This window comes from Canis lupus, chromosome 35 (genome assembly GCF_011100685.1).
Source record: "Canis lupus familiaris isolate Mischka breed German Shepherd chromosome 35, alternate assembly UU_Cfam_GSD_1.0, whole genome shotgun sequence".
NCBI classification, from domain to species: domain Eukaryota; kingdom Metazoa; phylum Chordata; class Mammalia; order Carnivora; family Canidae; genus Canis; species Canis lupus.
The window spans coordinates 11852852-11873587 of record NC_049256.1 but is presented as its reverse complement, the minus strand read 5'-3'; the positions used below and the strand labels follow the sequence as shown (position 1 = coordinate 11873587).

General features: G+C 43.4%; 1 protein-coding gene across 1 annotated transcript; it reads left to right on the top strand.

Annotated features, from left to right (window-relative positions):
- The first annotated feature begins 3257 nt into the window (after positions 1 to 3257).
- On the top strand, positions 3258 to 11689 carry GCM2 (glial cells missing transcription factor 2). Its single transcript, XM_038584167.1, has 5 exons — positions 3258 to 3573; positions 6972 to 7224; positions 7365 to 7477; positions 8094 to 8219; positions 9139 to 11689. Exons 1-5 carry the CDS (start codon positions 3484 to 3486, stop codon positions 10075 to 10077), a joined length of 1521 nt encoding a protein of 506 aa, XP_038440095.1. The 5' UTR covers positions 3258 to 3483; the 3' UTR covers positions 10078 to 11689.
- Positions 11690 to 20736: the final 9047 nt, after the last annotated feature.

The window sequence follows — 20736 nt, the reverse complement described above, 5'->3', positions numbered from 1 at the left end:
TTACTTTATCGATTTTCAACTAAGCCTAGCAAATGCAAAGCCTTTGCTTTTGAATTAATGAGCCTTTATTAGACCAAAGTATCAATCAAGATAGAGCCAGCTGTGAATATAAAGTGTTCTGAATCAATGAAAATACCAGTGCAGGGAAAAAAAAAAAAAAAGGAAGAATGGTAACCAGTAATCAAAATACAGGTTAAATGCATTTGATTTTACAGAATAAGAATAAACAATATAATAAAGTTACAGTTTTCCTAATAATAGGCAAAAGCATTTTATCCTCAATTATTTACAGAATTTGGGGGGAAAACATATCCTTCCAAACTATAGAGTTGCTAGTGCATTCAAATCTTCTGGAGAAATGTAAGACAACATCACTACTTATTTTTATTTCCGCATTTTCACTTCGATTCCCTTTTTAAATCTATTTTTCTTTCTTTTAAGTAGGCTCTTCAATATGGGGCTTGAACTCACAATCCTGAGATCAAGATCTGAGCCCGCTTCTCCCTCTGCCTGTGTCTCTGCCTCTCTGTCTCTCTCTGAATACATAAATAAAATGTTAAAAAAAAAAAAAAAAGATCTACGCTGAGATGGAGTCAGATGCTCAACGAACTGAGCCTCCCAGGTGCCGCTCAATTAGCTTCTTTTACCAACATATTTTACTGGGACATAATTTTAGAGCAACTTGGGATAAAGATTTTATTTCTTCTGAAACTAAGTACGGTGGGAACTCTATGATATTTCTTTGGCCACCAGAATCCATTTAGAAAAAAAAAAAAGGTATATGATTCATTGATTTGGCTTTAGCGTCAAGAATTGTATTTGTATGTTTGAAGGGTAAAGACCCTCTAGGAACATTCCAAGATTATAGAGACAAGGAAGATTCTAACAACCTTTACAGTAAAGCCTCGAAATGAACTTCTCTGCCTCATCCGAGGTGATTTTAAATTTTTTTTCGAAGTCACGTTAGACCATTTTAAAGTCTACATTATCTCAACGTATCACAATTAACGAAATGTGTATTTGTAAGAGGGAAGCGTGAAGGATGTTAACGTTTGGAAGACAAACAGCATAAAAAACAACTGAAGGATGGGGAGTGGCCGGATCTTTGGCCGTCGGTTAACGTGATGAACCTGCGGGGGGGGGGGGGGGGGGGGGGCAGAGTGGAAGGTCCTTGGTTTCGTCTCCGACAGTCCGGGCGACACGGGAAGAGGGACTTTAATGGAAAACCCTGACCTACAAGACCTTTCTGAAAAGTGAACTTTGGGGAGGGAGAGGCTGAGGGATGAACAAGTCGCTTTCATCTCCGGGGACTTTTGGCCTCTGGTTGGGAGGAGAATTTAGCTCCAAACGAGAGAAAGAAGAAAATTCGTGGCACTGCCCGACGCTGGCATCCCCGTCCCCGAGCGTCCGCTGCGCGCGGCTGGCGGCCCTGAACCGCAGCGCCACGGACCCACCCGACCGCGCCCTTGACCCGGAGGTCAGGGCACCGCGAGCGTGGGTGGTTATTTAGCCCAGGTTGTGCGTTTGAGGCGCCTCTGCTTTTTCCCCAAAGCCTTTGGTCCAACGAGGGGACTGGTCCCAGGAGGTGCTGCCGGGCCGGGTTTGCCAGGATACAGGTCCGAGCATCCCGCCCCCCCCCCCCCCGCCCCTAACCGCGATTGGCCTTGGGGGCGCCTCTCGTCTGCACGGGGCTGGCAACCGAAGCTGCCCCCCTGCAGAAAGAAGGCACGGAGAGAAAGAAAAATCTGGAAACGCCCTTCCTCCGCCGCTCAGAGCGGCTACAGAGCGATTTGGGTTATTTCCAACGATTTCTTTTATTGGACGCCTCCAGGTACCCGGGGATCACCCTCAGGAGGCGGATGAGCAGACGGAGACGACTGGGTGTGGGTCCCGGGGAATCCGCAGCATCCCGCGCCCCCCTCACCGGGCTCCTCCCGGCTCTAGAAAACTTCCCTAGAAGGAAGGGGGGATGGTCGCGACAATAGCAATAAAAAACGATCTTTAAAACGTTGTCTCCGGTGGACGGCGACTGAGAACGCGGAGTCCCAGTCCCCTGTTTAAGCGGACAAGGAAACTGAGGCTCAGAGGGAGCCGAGACAGGAGGGGGGGTGGGGGGAGTGGGGTAGGAGGAGGGAGAGGGAGAGCGCAGTCAGCGACCTGCTCGCGCGCCCGGGCCCTGCCGAGCCCGCCTCCACCCCTCCCGGTCCAGCAACCCTTAGGTAATCTCCATTCCCCCCCCCCCCCCACCTTCTCCGGGTTCGCTTTCCCGGACTCTAGTCCCACTGGGCCGTGTCCCTGGCGCAGCCCCCGCGGAGCACAGGTGCCCCCAGGCCCGCGAGCTCGCGGGGACCTCTGGCGTTCCTTCCGACCACACTCCCCCGCCCCCAGAAGACCAGCAGCACAGGCTTCCGCACACTCGCGACCGCGACGACGGAGCCGAGCGTGGAAGCCCAAGGCCAGCTGCGGGGGGCGCACGCACCCAGACCCGGGGCGCACCGGCCGGGGTCCTACAGAGCGCGCCCGGGAAGGACGATCGCTCTCAGGGCCCTCGGCGGCAAAGCCCGTCTCAACACCTTCCATCTAAACGCAATCCGAGGGGATCCCTGGGTCGCTCAGCAGTTTAGCGTCTGCCTTTGGCCCAGGGTGTGATCCTGGAGACCCGGGATCGAGTCCCACGTCGGGCTCCCTGCATGGGGCCTGCTTCTCCCTCCGCCTGTGTCTCTCTCATAAATAAATAAAATCTTTAAAGAGAGAGAGAGAGAGAGAGAGAGAGAGAGAGAGAGAGAATGTTGTCAGATACCAGATGATTCTGACTTTAAAAAAAATAAAAGAAAATAAAACGCAATCTGAAACTCCAGAGGCGAGGCGACAGTAGTGGAGGAAGAAGAAAAAAAAGATCCCAACTTAAATGGGACTTTTTAAAAAAGATTTATTTATTTATTTATTAATGAGAGAGAGAGAGAGAGAGAGAAGGAGAGAGAGGCAGAGACACAGGCAGAGGGAGAAGCAGGCTCCACGCAGGGAGCCCGACGCGGGCCTCGACCCCGGGTCTCCAGGATCGCGCCCTGAGCCGAAGGCAGGAGCTCAACCGCTGGGCCCCCCAGGGATCCCCCGAGACACTTCAACTCCCCACCCCCACCGTGGCCCCTCGGCCTCTCGGGTCCCCCCCTGGGCCCCCAGTTCCGTCCGGGCGGGGGAGCCGCTGCGAGCGAGGAAAGGCGGGGCAGGGGGAGGCGCGTCTTTATAAACCCGCGCGCCCTGGGCGCCCGGGCTGCGGCCCCCGCGGCGGAGACCCCGGCCCGGGACCCTCGCCCGCCACACCTGGCTTCCTGAATAAATCCTCTCTCTCTCTCGGCCTCCCTGCGTGTCTGTCTCCGTCTCTAGCCAGTTCGCTTTTAAGGAGGGCACACAGCACCGCGCACCTGCGGGGGTTTCCCTCCTACCTCCGGGACCGTGGGCGGCGCGCGCGGGCCAGGTGCGGCGATGCTGGCGGAAGCGGGGCGCAAGGCGGACTGCGCGTGCTCCTACGGGATGGAGCTCACCTGGGACGTCAACGATCCGCAGATGCCTCAGGTGCGTGGACCCGGGGCGCGCGCACCTGGCTCCGGTCCCTGCCGAAGAGGCCTGGCGGCGCCGGGTTCCCGCAGGGACCGAGGGGAGACCCCCACCCCCACCCCCGCAACATGCCTGCGAGCCCTCGACTGTTAGAGGGACGCGGCAAAGGGCAGCGTTGGGGGTGGTGATGTGTGTCGCCCAGGTCTCTGCTGGCACTTGTCTGGAACACACCCGTGGCCCCTGGAAACTGCCGATTGGGCCTCACCTGGCCACAGCGGGACCCTGTCCCTCACTTTTCTTTATCCACGGTAGAAAGCAGGTGACCCTCGCATCCAAGTCTATGAGGAGGGTGCAGCAAATGTAGATACCACTGCTTCTCCAGACCTGTCAGGTGCGACTATAAATCGCGGTGGCCTGACTCTTAAACAATTAGCATGACTTGGGTGATTTATGCAGATGCCCGTGGCTGCCTGGACGGTCCTGCTAACCAGACCACAGGCGACAAGGGAGCCTCTGGAATCGGGATTTTGGACGGAACTGCTGAGCTTACTTCTCTAATGACAAGGCGATCCCCTCCTTTTAGGGTGATTTTTTTTTTCTTTTGTTTGGTTTTAATGGAACAGAGTAGTTTAGAGCCGAGTCCAGGGAAGGAGCTGGACAGTTCCATGCTTGGTCATACCGGTTTGAGGCAAAAACTGAGAAGTGACTTTGAAGTCCCGGGTGTAGGTAGGAGGAGAGAGGAGTGGCTTCCCAAGTATTTGCAAAGGTGGACTTCCAGCAGTGTTGTGGCACAGGGATGACACATGGCATTTATTCAACTTCTACAATGTGCCATATAGATATTCAGGCAGGTGGCCTCTCAGAGATCAGCGCTGTTTGGGACGTACATATGTGCAGGAATTTGTCTTATTTGTTTTAAAGTCTGCTACTTTACAGTCAGTCTGTACCGTTTGTGTGAAAGCAGGGACATAGCACAGCAAGGATGCCACATTCGCTCTGACTTCCGTCCAGAAAATCTTCATGGGAAAATAATCCGATCTTGCCTTTTAAAAAAGAGCCACTTCCAAATAATGGAACGATGGCTCCTCTTCCATGCATTTTCCAGACTTCCTGTGCAAATGTAAATTATTTGTCCTTTACGAGACTGGTTCTTAAACAGGGGATGTGTGTAATATCTCAAAAGGGCAGGTGCATTGGGAAATAGGAGTGGAGAAACAGGATGCTAGCCTTGCTCCCGCTGACCAAAGGAGAAAGAACCAAACTAGCTGAATGACCTTGAGATAGTTCCTGAATTTGCCTTAGTTTCAGCTAAGGTGACCTGTCATCAAGTGGTGGAACTAGATAACAATCTTAAACTATCAGCCAGATTTTCTGTCATGTTCAGTATGTGCATACTTGTCTGCAAGTACGCATGTGCCGACACATTAGGACAAAAGCAGCCCAATCCCGGAGTCCTCCTTTTTTTGTTTGGACTTAAAAATGTGGTCTCTGTGGCTTCATTTTCAGTGTCACTGCTTTAGTGGCTGGTATGGGATGTGGGGGTGATTGTCTACCTTTACAGGGGGATGCTAGTGGAATACTCTCTTCTGAAAAATTGTCTATTTTATGAAGATCCTTAGATTGAAATGTTCACTTTAAAAACAAAGATATTGGCATTAGTATAAACTTAAATAGTAGATCATTATATATTTCATTTGTGACTTACCTTAAGTCGATATACTAATTTATGGCAATTACAATATTTCTGAGAAAAGGTAAACGAGGCCTGGTAGTAATAACAATGATTTCAGACAATATCCCCATGGTTTTGAAAACTAAATTATCCATTTTCCTATTATTGTTAGAATGTATAATACTAGCGATGTATCCAAATCTGAATTGTCAGGCCGAGCACAGTTTTGCTTTGCAAATGTTAGATCTAATTTCCTTGGGATGGTGGGAGGGAGATGAGGTGCAAATGGCTTATTAATGTGCTAATACTCTTCTAAGCCTCCATCACACCAGTAAAGCCAGTGGAACCTGGCTACACCACACTAGAAGGTTGTCTCTCTTAACTCCCGCTTCCTCATCTATGAAATGTGAGGATGGATGCCCATGATGGAAGGTGGTGGGGAGGGTCATAGATACTCCACGATGTGGCTTTGCAGGCTATACTGTCTCTGTGCCAAATACCCAGTTCTGCCATGGACAGAAAATAGCCATAGCCAATATGTAGACAAGTGTGCATGGCCATGTCCCAATACAACTGTATTTATGGATCTTGAAATTTGAGTTTTATATAATTTCCATGAGTCACGAAATCTAATTCTTTGGATTTTTCCCCAACCATTAAAAAATATAAAAGTCATTCTTGGCTTGTGGATCCTACTAAAACAAGTGACAGGCTGGATTTGGCTCAGGATTCCTAGCATGCTGACCCCTCCCGTAGCGAGTATCTGCTAAATATTCAGTGCTTAGTAAAGGGCAATTTTTTATTAAACTCCTATATGAGAAAGACATTACAGGTAGATAACACTTATCATGGGCAAAGACCACCCATGATGGATATTGAAGGAGTGCTCAGTGTTTTAGATACAACTTATTATTTCAGCCATGTGGCTCTTTGTTGAGGAGAGTGATAATTCATGTTGCTCCAGGGAGGGGTCCAGAGCTCGGCAGTTTCCACTCCATGCTTGGGTTAACCTTGATGGCTATGTTCTTCATGACAGCGTCCCTATAAACTTGGAGAGCTAAGTTGGGAGGAGCAAGGGTAGCTCTTCTTGTCTCTCTACTGTTGCTCTGGGTATCACTGCTGATGTAACTGGTAGATTTGGGGTAGAGGCAAGAACTTCAGGAGAAAAAAGTGGTGGATCAACATGGAGCCATATTTATAGATTGAACTGCATTTCAGTGATAGAGCATTCCAATCACTTTTTGCCTTAGCACTTTGATGCTTAATTTGAAAATGTTTTCATTTTTAATTTAACATTTAAGCCTCCCCAGAAGTAGTATACCATGGTGGTAAGGAAGATGGGCTCTGGAGTCAAACTGCTAGGGCTCAAACCCTAGAGCCAGGTCTCCTAGCTGTGTGTCCTTGGGCAAGTCAATTAACCTCTCTGACCTCCCTATACTATAGGATTAAATATGGATTATAGTACTACTATAATCCTATTGTCTGTGTGAGTTTAGAAGGCTAGATGAACTAGTACATGTACATTTGCAAGCTAAGAGCTTTATAAACATCAATGAGTAGCCAGTGGTCAGAATGGCAGGCACAGACAAAATGTGATTGGCATAGTTTGTGGGTTTTATGATAGTTCTGGAATTAAAAAGAACCAGTTTTTATTCTAACGTGCTTGGGAAAAATTAAAAGCGTGATGTGTCAGGTTTGGGTCTGGTCAACTCGTTCATCCTTCCTTTCTTATGCTCCCTTCCAGGAGCTGGCCCACTTTGACCACTTCTGCGAGTGGCCGGACGGCTATGTGCGCTTCATCTACCGCAGCGACGAGAAGAAGGCCCAGCGCCATCTGAGCGGCTGGGCCATGCGCAACACCAACAACCACAACGGCCACATCCTCAAGAAGTCGTGCCTGGGCGTTGTGGTGTGTGCCCGGGCCTGCACCCTGCCCGATGGCTCCCGCCTGCAGCTGCGACCTGCCATCTGCGACAAGGCGCGCCTGAAGCAGCAGAGTGAGGGCCCAAGGCCAGGATGGGGTGGGATGACCTTGTAGACTCGAGAGTTCCCTTTTGCCAAGGAATTTCCCTTGCTTCCTTCAAAAGCACCTGGGGTCTGAGTTGTTAGTAATATTGCTCTCCGTCTGGCTTTGCAGAGAAAGCATGCCCCAACTGTCATTCCACTTTGGAGTTGATTCCCTGTCGCGGGCACAGTGGGTATCCTGTAACCAACTTCTGGAGGCTTGATGGCAATGCAATATTTTTTCAAGTAGGTGGGGGCACATGACAATTTGTGGTGGGTATGTTCATCAGGCCACAGGGACCAGACCACCTGCCCTGGACCTTAGGAACTCTGTTCTAACCCAAATAGAGCTTCGTGGTCAGAAACCTGGGCTGGGGGACGCCTGGGTGGCTCAGCGGTTGAGTGTCTGCCTTTGGCTCAGGACGTGATCCCAGGGATCGGGATGGAGTCCCACATCAGGCTCCTGCAGAGAGCCTGCTTCTCCCTCTGCCTCTCTCTCTCCGTCTCTCATGAATAAATAAATAAAATCTTAAAGAAAAAAAAAAGAAAAAAAAAGAAACTTGGGCTGGGGCTCCCAGGGCCTTACTGGGTTCCTAGGAATTAGGTCAGCTTCTGCATGTTCAGTAAGGGTGAGAAATAGTAAACCAAATTAGAATTATAGCTGAGTTAATACAGGAAAAGGGTTGTTAGGTAATCTTTTAAGATCTCTGTTATCAATGTTGTTTTATTTGGTCATTTTTCCCTGTCATGTTGAAAAAACAAAAAACACCTTGAAATCTTGGGAAAGACAATCAATTTTTAACAGGCGTCACCAGCTTCCTTCAGCAAAATAAACATATGATTTATTTCCTTATTAATGCAGGCCAAAGGAGTTCACGACCACCCAAGACCAGAGAGCAAATCAGAGACGGAAGCTAGAAGAAGCGCCATCAAGAGACAAATGGCCTCTTTTTACCAACCCCAGAAAAAGAGAATTCGAGAACCAGAGGTAATGGGGAGCTGACATGACACTGTGGTCTGTGTTCATTTCCGTCACAAAATACACTGCTAATTATGTAAAATATGAATGCTACAAATTAATTAGGTTTTATTTTATGGGAAAATTATATTTCCAACAAAATGTCATTGAATCCACATTTTGGATAGGGTTTCTAATTTCTTCTTCTTCTTAAAAAAAAGGCAAACTGTCTCTACAGTCAATGATATAGTGAGGATGTGTGCTGACACCCTGACATAAGGGCCAGGTATCCAGTTTTACTAAAAAGAGAAATACGTGCATACCAACAGTCAGTTAATAGCACATCCTTGAGAGCATCCTTTTATTATTTACACAGAGCAAATAAAACTTCCAGTTGGGGCAACTTGATCCAGTTTGGCTTTAGTCTGGGGACGAGAGAAGCTCGTGTTTGAGCACTTTCTAAGAGTTTCACACGTGAAATGGTCACAAAAGCCTTACGAAGAGGTGGCTGTTATTTACATTTTTTAAATTAGGAATCTGAGGTTCAGAAAGGTTAAGTAACTAGTTTGATTAATGAGGGACAGAGTCAGGATTTGAACAGAGTCAGGTCTATGTCAGGCAGGAGCCTGTGTCTCCGTTATTATAAATAGAAATCCATTATTATGATCAGGCACCACAGAGCCATCTGCCACTCAGCCCCAGCCTGCCTGGCTACCGTGGACTCTCTTCATTCGGCAGCATGGTGTTGGTGCCTGAGCAGGCTCAAGTGATGCAGCCCTTGGACCACGGGCCCAAAGCATGTACCTGAGCGGTGCAGTGCTCACAACACACAACTGGCCAACTGGAAGTTTGTTTTCACTTGGTTGGTTGGCCACTGTTCCAGATGAGGGTGACCATGTAATTTACATTTCTGTTGACCAAAAAAAAAAAATGTATATCATTTTTTTAGGCCGGAGAGAATCAAGACAACGGTGGACATTTCAGCAACATACCTCCCTTGGAAAATCCAGAAGAGTTTGATATCATTACTGACACTGGCTTCCCTATTTCAGGGCAGCCTTGCTTTTCCTTCCCAAACTCCGATGCTTACAAAGCTACCTGTGACCTAGCCACCTTTCAGGGAGACATAATGCCACCCTTTCAGAAATATCCAAACCCAAGAATTTTTTTGCCTAGGCCACCTTGCAGCTATGAATTGGCAGCTCCTCGTTACACAAATTCAAGCCCACATCCCACCCTTTATAAGAATTCTAGCAATGTCCCTAATGACACAGACTGGGTTCATCTGAATGCACTACAATACAACGTCAATTCATACGGCAGCTTTGAGAGAAGCTTTGATTTCACCAGTAAACAACATGGCTGGAAACCAGCTCTTGGAAAACCTGGAACTGGGGAGAGGACTGACCATGGACAGTTCCAGGCCGTGGCCAATCACCCTTATTATAACACAGAGCTCCCCTGCAGGTACCTCGCAGCTGCCCCAGCAGGTGCTCCAGCCCTGCAGACAGTGATCACCACCACCACCAAGGTGTCCTACCAGGCCTACCAGCCCCCGGCTCTGAAATACTGTGACAATGTACAGGAAGTGAAGAGCCTTTCAGGGTGTAACTATGCTTCTGAAAACATCCCCATGTCCATCTACCCGGAAGTCTTGGACTTCCCAACCACAGTAGCCAGGGCAGCCTCTCCAGCAGGGTCATTGCCTTTGAAAATTCCAGGTGATTGCAGAGCCATCAGACCCACTTTGGCCTTTCCTCAAGAGTCTGCTCCCCCTAGGACAGATGGAGCAGAGACTTGGGATGTGTGTCCATCTAGGTTGGGGTCTGCAATCAATTATTCAGATGGGGTCAGTCCATTCTTTAGCTACGATAGTGAGGACTATTGAACAGCAATCCTGGCCACAGCATAATATCGGTGTCCATGTGTGCAGTGAAATGTGGAATAGGAGCTATCTCTTGTTTGAGCTGGGAGATTGATCTAGCAGACATAAATAATAATAATGCTGATCAGTTGAGAAAATCATGGGTTGGAAATATTTAGATAGTATAGGGAAAGTTGTGCACAGCACTATAAAACCTATCACACTACAGGGGTGCCTGGGTGGCTCAATCATGTAAGCCTCCAGCTTGATTTTGGTTCAGGTCGTGATCTCAGGGTCATGAGATCAAGCCCTGGGTCAGGCTCCACTCTCGGGGCAGAGTCTGCTTGAGATTCTCTCTCTCCCTCTTCCTCTGCCTCTCCTGCACCCCAGGCTCATTCACTGGCTTTTAAATAAATAAATAAATAAATAAATATCTTCAGAATAAAAAAGAAACCTACCAGACTACATAGATTTAGGTCTGAAATGTGACTCCCCCAAATGAACAAATAAGCAGTTTGGATACCATGATGATTAATAATCTAAATTCACTGGAGTAGAAGCCATGAATCCTGGTTCTCATTCTAAGCCCTTTCCCATTTGACCATAGGTAATTTCATAAATCCTTATCTGGCACTTAGGGGTTGTCAAAATAGCTTCCAGAAGAAATCTTGACAATCTTATCTCCTGAGTTGTTTCTTAAAATGTTTATTTAGCATTTACACTCTATTAAAAGAGCTTCAGGAAATATATTTAATCATTTTATCTCCAAGTATATATCTACAACTTTTTAAAAATCTACAATATTGCAATGATAACATGCAATTGTTTTAAGAGAATTTTGTTTGCCAGTATCAGCTGAATAGCTTTTCTTAACATCGATGAATGTTTTCATAACAGAAAGAGCCTAACTATGATGTGTATTTAATGGATTATTATTGTGCTAAAATTTGTTTTTTTTCTGATTAAGTTTTGGAATTAGAATTGAGATGTTTTATTCAAATGCAGCTTTACTGTTCTTTTGTTACTCCTTATAAATGTCATTGATAATATTTGATTGAATGTAATAAAGAAGTTTTAAGGTAATGTTGATGCTGGTGTTATTTCAAAATGAAAATAGGAAAAAAATATTGTTCATATTATCACCTGGGAAATAGTTTCTATAATATACAGAAACATATCGGTTCATTTAACAGTTTTATAGTTTATTTCTTTTTATCCTTTCGTATCTTTTGACCCCCTTCACCCATTTTGCTCACTCCCCCCCTCCACCTCTGGCAACCACCAATCTGTTCTCTGTATCTATGAACTCTATTTTTTGTTATTTTAGATTCCACATGTAAGTGAAATCATATGGTATTTGTCTTTCCCTGTCTGACTTCTCACTTTGTATAATGCCCCCAAGATCTATCCATGTTGTCACAATAGAAGACTTCATTCCTTTTCATGGTTGAGTAATATTCCATTATACCTATATGCCATATTTTCTTTATTCACTCATCCATAGGTAGAAAACTATTAGGTTGTTTCTGTGTCTTTGCTATTGTCAATGATGCTACTATTTACGTGAGGGTGCATATAGCTTTTCAATTTGGTATTTTCATTTTCTTAGTATAGATACCTAGCAGAGGAATTGCTGGATCACATGGTAGTTCTGTTTTTAATTTTTTGAGGAAACTCCATGCTGTTTTCCATAGTAATTGTACCAATTTCCATTCCCACCAACAGTGCACAAGGAAGGGTTCCCTTTTCTCCACATCCTTGCCAGCACTTATTTCTTGTCTTCTTAATAATAGCCATTCTATGATGTGATGAGCACTGGGTGTTATACTATATGTTGGAAAATTGAATTTAAATTAAAAAATAAAGGTGTGAGGTGATTTCTCACTGCAATTTTGACTTGTATTGCCCTGATGATGGCTGATGCTGAGCATCTTTTCATATACCTATTGATCATCTGTGCGTCTTCTTTAAAAATGTCTATTCAGATCATCTGCCCATTTTTTAATTGGATTGCTTTTTGCTATTGACTTGTATGAATTTTTTTATGTGCCTTGGATATTAACCCCTTATTAGATATATGATTTGTAAACATTCTCTCCCATTCAGTAAATTACCTTTTCCTTATGTTAATGATTTCCTTCTCTGTGCAAAAACCTTTTAGTTTGATGTCATTGGACTCACTTATTTTTGCTTTTGGTATCAAATCCAAACAATCACCGATACCAATATTAAGGGGTTTATTGTTTCTGTTTTCTTCTAGGAATTTTATGGTTTCAGGTCTTATATTTAAATTCTTAATCCACTTTAATTTTTTAAGTATGGTGTAAGACAGTGGCCCAGTTTCATTCTTCTGCATGTAGCTATCCAAGTGCCATTTATTGAAGAGTCTGTCCTTTCCTCATTGTATATTTTTGGCTCTCCTCTGTTATAAATTAATTGCCCATATATCTATGGATTATTTCTAGGCTCTCTGTTCTGTTCCATTGATTTATGTGTCTGCTTTTTATGCCAATACCATACTGTTTGTTTACTACAGCTTTGGAATACAGTTTGAAGTCAGAGAGCACAATGCCTTCAGCTTTGTTCTTCTTTTCAAGATTGCTTTGGCTTTTGGAGTCTTTTTGTGATTCCACACAAATTTTAGAGTTGTATTTTCTATTTCTGTGGAAAACACCAGTGGAATGTTGGTGGGAATTTTGCATTGAATTTGTAAATTGCTTTGAGTAATGTGGATATTTTAACAATATAAATTCTTCTGATCCATGAGTTTGGGATATCCATTTATTTGTATCTTATTTAATTTCTTTCATTAATGTCTTATAGTTTTCAGTGTGCAGGTCAGGTCTTTCACTTTCTCAGTTAAACTTATTTCTAGATGGGGCATCTGGGTGGCTCAGTGATTGAGCATCTGCTTTCGTTCAGGTTGTGATCCCGGGGTCCTGGGATCCAAGTCCCGCATCAGGCTCCCCACAGGTCTCCCCTCTGCCTGGTCTCTGCCCCTCTGCGTCTCTCATGAATAAATAAATAAAATCCTTAAAAAATTATTTCTAGGTATTTGTGGGGTTTTTAAAAAAGAATTCTTTGCTATACTAGTAACCGAAAACATTCAAAACATTCAGAGGGCATGCATGCGCACACACTATTTTTGTACAGTTCCCAATACTTACTAAAATCATTCAGTTTTCAAATTAGTACAAAGTACATAAATTTTTTTTGAGAATGGAGTATTCTATTCACATATAATACTCAATTTGCATAACTAAATGGCAGTAAGTCAGATAGATGCCATTTTAAATTACTGAGTGTTATATATTTTTTACCTGACTCATAAAACCCTAATACCCTGATGTAATAAATACATAGAGTCCTGGCCTTGATATTAAATGAATATGAGTACACTCCTGTGATTCCCTAGCCAACTCTTTCTCCAAGGAAAGGATGCCTAGCACACTCACAGACTACTTCTGTTGACTGAACACACAGCTTATAATAATGTCTAACATTTATATGGCACTTGCAGGGGCCAGACACAGTTCTAAGCTCTGAACATGTGCTAATGCTTTTAATCCTCACAGCAGTTCTCTGAGCTACCAGAGAGACCTGCAGTGACTGACATGTAAATAGCAGCTGGGACTTGAATTCAGAGCACCTCCTACACTCTTAACCACCACATGATGTTAGCTTTGACTATAGCTATTTATCAGTGAAATTCCATTTGTACTTAGCACATGTGTACTTGGCACCAAGCAGGGAGCTTGACTACTTCTAAGTATTTATGCCCAACACAGGACCTGAGGCATCCACGTAAGACAAGTAGAAAGGGGCAGGGCAGGGAAGGGAGTGAACACACTCAGGGTGGAGGCCCTGAAGCAAACATTTCCTAAAGTGTGGTTCAAGGATACCCTGGTTACAGGGTGATTCTAAATAGTCTGCAGATATTTTATGTGAATAGTTGCAGATTTATTTTAATGTGTAAAGGAAAAGATGTAAGTAACACATCAAGCCTATGATTTTAAAATATTTTTGCCTAGACAAAGCAAGATAGTATGGGGGTGTGGGTTGGTTTGTTTGTTTGAAGGCAAGGCAACTTATGATGAAATATTATGCAACCAACAGTACAGATGTTGCAAAGAAATGCTGAACAATGATTAAAATGGTTCAAAATGGGTGAGAACTACGAACTAGTGAGACACATTTCTCTGGAACAAGGGGACAGGGGTGGCTCAGGTAGAAAGGGTAAATGGCGATGACAATGAGATTGTATAAAGCTGGGGCCAATGGAGAAAAACAAACATATATGAGATTTTTAGCATCTGGAAGTTTAATCACAGGGCTGAAGGGTCTAGACAGTGGGTAATACTCAGGAGCCAAGATGTGGACAGTTTATCCCAGGAGAGGTGGGTGAAGAAATATACCTCAAGTGTCAGCCAGGGCCCCCCAGCCATGCTATCCTCCAAGGAGCCAGGTTATGGAGCAGGGTGGCTGTGTAGCACAGATCAGTTCTTGTGAACAGGGCCAACTGAGGAAGGCATGGGAGGGTTTACACTCTGGATCATATCTAATGCTCAGAAAAACTGATTGGTTAAGGGAGCAACAAGTTTTGTGGAAAATGCATGGAAGTAGGAAACTTACAAAGGCCTAGTTGTTATCCTGTTATTAACATGAAATATTAATTATGAAGAATGAATGCTACTTATTAATAACTCTTTGCTTACTAATTTATTATTAGCTTTCAGCTATGGGGAGTGTAAGTTAGAGCATCCAAGGCTTCTGACATACTTTGCTCTGCTCATCTGATGAACTGGCAAGGGCCCAGGCCTGGAGGTAGACCCACGACAATGGTGGCTGCTGAGGGCAGAGGGAAATAAAGCAAAGGAGGTCAGGCTGGACTGGTAGCTGACATTTTGGTCAAGGCAGATGACCACAAGTGACTTCACCTGTGCCAAGGAACACTAAACAGAAACACAAGTTATGCACTTGTTAGTCATTCTTTCCTCCTCATGAATTGTGCAGAGTCGGCAAGTGGACTCACCTGGAAGAGTGTTGAATCTAACCTCCGACAGTTTCAATGGAATATTTGTCAGAAAAGCTAATGGGCTTTTAATTAATGAAAAGTATTACAAATAATTAAATTAAAAGTCTTATAAAACACTATTAGCTAAACTGTGAGACGTTGCACTAAGAACATCATGGTAAATAGAACTCCCAGCTGACGAAATGATTTGAAAAACAGTCTCTCACTGCGTCTACCCCCCTTCTTTGCTCCACAACTTTCCTCTGTGATTTGCAACTGTGGCTACACATTAGAACCTCCTGGGCAGCGTTAACAGTCCTAGCATACAGGATGCACCTCAGACCAATTAAATCAGAATCTATGGGGTTGAGACCCAGCCAGCATAAGTTAAAGCTTCCCAGATGATTCCAAAGTGCAACCAGTGTCTACAATTTGCCAGAATAGTCCTGAAAATCTCTTTTGTGTTAAGTAGTTCTAGAAAGCCGAAAGCAATATGGTCTTGTGGAGACTTGAAAGAAAGACAGTATTCCCAGTGTAATTAATCTTTATTATCTCTGACTTTTCCCTGGATGTTATTGTTGTGTTCATCTAATGAAAAAGGGAAGAAGGTGGTAGGGAGCCAAGTCATCCACTTGTTGCTATTTAAAATACAAATTAAAAATTGGATTTTGGAAACAATAAAATGAGATATGATACCCTGCCTATAAGTCAAAGCATGAGCTCATTCATTCATTCAACAAATATTTATCGAGTTCCACTATGCATCAGTAATGTGCTAGTATTAGATGTATGCGGAGAGTTACATCGAGGCCTCTGCCCTCTTAGAGCTCATAGGCTCGTGGGCTATACAGACATTAAGGAGACAAGCATAGAGGAAACAGTCTCTATGCTGGAAGAATGGAGAATAAAGAAATGGAAGTGAACCCATTGGGATAAGTGGTTAGGGGAGAGCTCCCTACAGTTCTGAGTTAAGAGCCAAAAGGTAAGAAAAGGCTGCCCAGGTCAACAGCTGGGGAGGAGACTGCAGATGAGAAATAGCAAGTGCAAAGACCCTCGGGTAGCAGAGCACACACGATCCCAGAAAGTCTAGTGCAATGGGACAAGAAGAAACACAGTATAAGATGGGTTGGAAGGGAAAGCAGGGTCCAGATTCTTGAAGTCCAAAACAAGGAATTGACATTTTATTCTAAAAGCAATGGCAAAACATGCAAGAATCATTAGCAGGAAAGTGACATGATCTAACTCATGATTTGAGAGAATTATGTTGAAACTATGTATATAATGGGCTGAAAGGGGGTTCCAGAGGCAGATAGACTATTGCAAGTCACCCACTCATGACATAATGACAGTTTAGATTAGGTGGTAGTGGTGGAGATGAAAGGACGTGGACAGATCCAAAATGCAAGTTGGAGGTAGAATGGAAGTTACTTACAGTTTGGATGTGAGATAGTAAGGAAAAGGAAAAAAAAAAAATCAAGAGCAGCTCTCATTTTCTAGGTTCAACAAGCCAAGTGGCTGGTGGTACCACTCTCTGAATCATGGCAGCTGAGAAAAGAACAGTTATGAATCAGTCAGTACCTGTGAGTCATCTGAATTATCAGATGAATATAACCCTCTGTGGGGAGATCTGAACTACAGATAAAACCGAGGAAATCAAAAGTCTAAAGCTATTTTTTAATAGCTCACCTTGCAAGATAGCCTGGAGTTGTGTTGTCCAATATGGTAGTAACTGGCTTTATGTGGCCACATAAGTTAATTTAAAATGAAAAATTCAGCTCCTGAGTCATACTAACCACATTTCCTCAGTAGCCACATGTAGCTTGTGGCTGCCGAACTGATAAATGCATATATAGAATACTTCCATCCTCACAGAAATTTCTATTGTACAGTGTTGGTACAGAAGGAGGAACCTTCTATAGACCGTAAGAAATTCCCCCACTTGTAGTTAGAGTAGGAGAGTCTGGCAGAGGAAAGAAAATGAATGGTCAGATAGGTAGAAGAGCAGGAGAGTGGAGGGGGTCACAGAAGTCAAGGATGAGGGCAGAAAAGTGTCCATTAGATCTGACAACATGGAAATCACCATTGACCATGACAAAAGCCATTTCTGGGGTGTGATGGGGCTCTATGGGGTGGATTGCAATAGGCTGTGAGCCAATGAGATGAAAGGAGCCAGACACAACATCTCTATTCCATGCATCATACGGAGTTGATTTCACAGTGTAAATAAAAGCCAATGTATTTTATTAAAAGCTATATTGAGAGGTGCCTGGGTGGCTCAGTTAAGCATCCAACTCTTAGTTTCTGTTCATGTCATGATCTCAGGGTTGTGAGATCAGGCCCCATGTTTGGGCTTCCTGCTCAGTGCAGAGTCTGCTCATCCCTCTCTTCTCTCTTTTCCTCTCTCTCTCTCTCTTTCTCTCAAGTAAATAAAAAAATTTAAAAATTTTTAAAAAGGAAAAATTTAAAAATGCTATATTGATAGCTTGAAATTTCTTCCAGAAAAATTTGCCTTGCTGATAGTGTTGCCAAAGTTAACAAATAATATAAAAGATTTCCTGTAACATTCAAAATAAATAACAAGTATATATAAATATATATGTATATATTTTAAAGATTTTGTTTATTTATTCATGAGACACACACACACACACACAAACACACACACACACAGGCAGAGACAGAGGCAAAGGGAGAAGCAGGCTCCATGCAGGGAGCCCGATGTGGGACTCGATCCTGGGACAGGGATCAGGCCCTGAGCCGAAGGCAGATGCTCAACCGCTGAGCCACCCAGGTGCCCCACAAGTATATTTTGAGCAAAAGTATATCCCAAATATTGCATGGACCTACAGGGAATATTCATTGTTTATCTAAAATTCAAATTTAACTGGGTATCCTTTATCTGGCACTCCTACTTAGTGGGGATATTATTATTTCATTCTTGTTCAAAATATGGTAAATGAGATTTGATGAACTAGGGTATTAAAAATGTCTTTACAGGGGCACCTGAGTGGCTCAGTTGGTTATGATTCTGGGGTCCTAGGATAGAGCCCCTTGTCGAGCTCCCTGCTCAGTGGGGGGCCTGCTTCTTCCTCTCCCTCTGCCTGCTGCTCCTCCTGCTGTACTCTCAAGTTCTCTCTCAAATAAATAAATAAATAAATATTTTTAAAAAAATAAAAGTGTCTTTACATAAAATGATTTGGTTGTTAAACTTCTATAAGGAAAAAAATTATTTTCACTGTGTAGTCTACTCAGTGGAAGAGAAAATATTTTTATCATTTTTTAAAGCATAAATATCACAGATAAATTTAGCAAACACTTCAAAAACCGAAAAATCACTCTATAACATTTCTATTTACAAACCACACAGAACAGACAACCAGGGCGCCCACCACTTACCTCTTCCGCTGGCAGTCACCCTATTTATTCGTATTTCCATGCCACTTGGTTAAAGCAAAAGAAATATTCTTCTTATCCTACAACAGTAATGGATTTTCCATTAATCAGCCCATTAGAGTTGGATCTTCGGATCCTCTCTCAGACAGCTGAGCTACCCATATAGCGCTGTGTTTTACGGTTTGTCTGAAACATCTTTTGAAACATGAGGCATTCTGGGGCTGCGGGAGTAGGGAGAAGAGGTTGAAGCAGCCCCTCTCTGACTGTAGCCACCTGTGACCCTCCTGACTGATGTACCAGAAGGACACTACTGAGTAAAAATGCCACCTGGCTGTCTACGGAGACCTCTGCATGAGGAAAAATAAACATTCTCTTTTATAATGCTTCTTAAGGGTGAGGTTTAAAAACCCCAATCGAAAAAGCCTTCTGTCCCCAGATGGCCCATTCAATAGGCTATATTACTGATCCAGGTTTCCACAAGCCACCTGAATTCCTTTTCTTAACCACGCTAAGCACTATGCTTTTAAAGATCGTTTCTGGCTATTGCCAAGAGGTAGCAATAAAACCCCTTAAGTCAAGGACACCCAGAATTACGACACCAGGAAGGGATGTACAAAAGTCATCTATGGAAGTCTCTGTCTTCAGGCTTAAGTGCTAGCTCCAAACAAAGACCCATCCATTTCTGCTTTGGGTGTTACTGTCCATGTTGCAAGAATATCACAATTCATCATGGAATTCTAACAGGGTCTTTTAAGATAAAGATACATACAACCTTACATTTTGATTTTATGATTTAAAAAAAAATCAAGTTCATCTTAGAGAACATATCTGCAAAAATGATTGAAAAAAATTGTGACATATTCAACAAAATATATTCATTCACCATATGCTATATGCTAAGTGCTCAGAATAGGAATTATACAAAAAAGCACAAAATGTGGTCTCTGCTGTCAAGAGATTTCTAGTAAGCAAGAGAAATAAGACATGCTAAAGAGCATGTTATGTAGCAGTGAAGGTTACATGATCACATACATTATAATATTTTGGAAATTTAAAAATATAATGATGTTTCTAAGAATTCTCCCTTGCTAATTTTAGAATGGACATCCACTGAACACCCACCCCTGAATGAAGCTGAGACACTTGAGAACTTGTGTTGCAAAAAGCAGAAGAGAATGGAGAACACTAAAGGCTGCCCATGGTCAGTCTGCAAGTAGAGGAGAGCTTCTCAACTATGCTGTTAGATTTGGCTAAAGAGATCTTAGCCTGCTGCCTGTGTGCCAGAGTCTTACACAGCTACAGTAAACAGCCCCCCTCTACTTCCAGGTGGACAAGATGAGCCTGGGGCATTTTGTGGTGGTAGAAGGTAAGTGCTAAACAAACAAAGAAAAACAAAACTCCATAACAATGGGATCATGTCAAAAGGTCACAAAAATCAACTGCAAGAAGTCCCAATGGCCAAAGCCAGAATCATTTTTTTTTAAATAGTCTTGTATTATACAAAATATTTTTAAAAATCCATGAGTCCATCCTTATACGATTGAATAAACAAATTAACAAATGGGGGAGAAGAGACAAATGTTCAGAATAATTCCAAATAATTTATGTAGATATGTATGTGCTACTTTCTCAATAATTTTGTAACTCAAGCTGTTATAAAAAAAAAAAACAAGGTCTAGAGTACTCAAAATAATATTTCTTAAGTGATTATTCAATGCCGGCATTATGCTCAATACTTTTGACATACAACCCAATTTTATCCTCTGTCAAAGGATAGGACCACCGCTCAACGCCTGCAACAAAAAGCTGAAATTATTGCTGAACAAGAGAGAGCTGTGCTTATAAACCACACAGTCTCTGAGCAAAGCAGAGTTGTATAGGGTTTAGGCAGATGTCAAGTTCAGGGACTGAGTATGTTCAGAAGCACAGGTCTTAGGGTTGGGTTGATATTTAACTCTGGAGACAGAGTAATTCAGGTAAGACAGTTGTTGGTTGGCTGACCTTCAGAAGGATGGTCATTGCTGTGAGGCTGTTGCTAATTGGCTGTTTTTAAGAAGTGTGATCTTTACCGATTGGTTTACTGGTAACTGTAACAAGTAGTCATTGATCAGTTGGGATTACCTGTTGCTAAAGCCAAAGGACGACTGGTTCCTTCCTTGAAGGGGAGTATCTTTTTTATTCTCACAACACAAAATACCATGATGCATTCCATTACTTTCCTCATCCAGAGATTTGAGAAACTGAGACTGAAAGAAGTTTAGTAACTGAAGTCACAG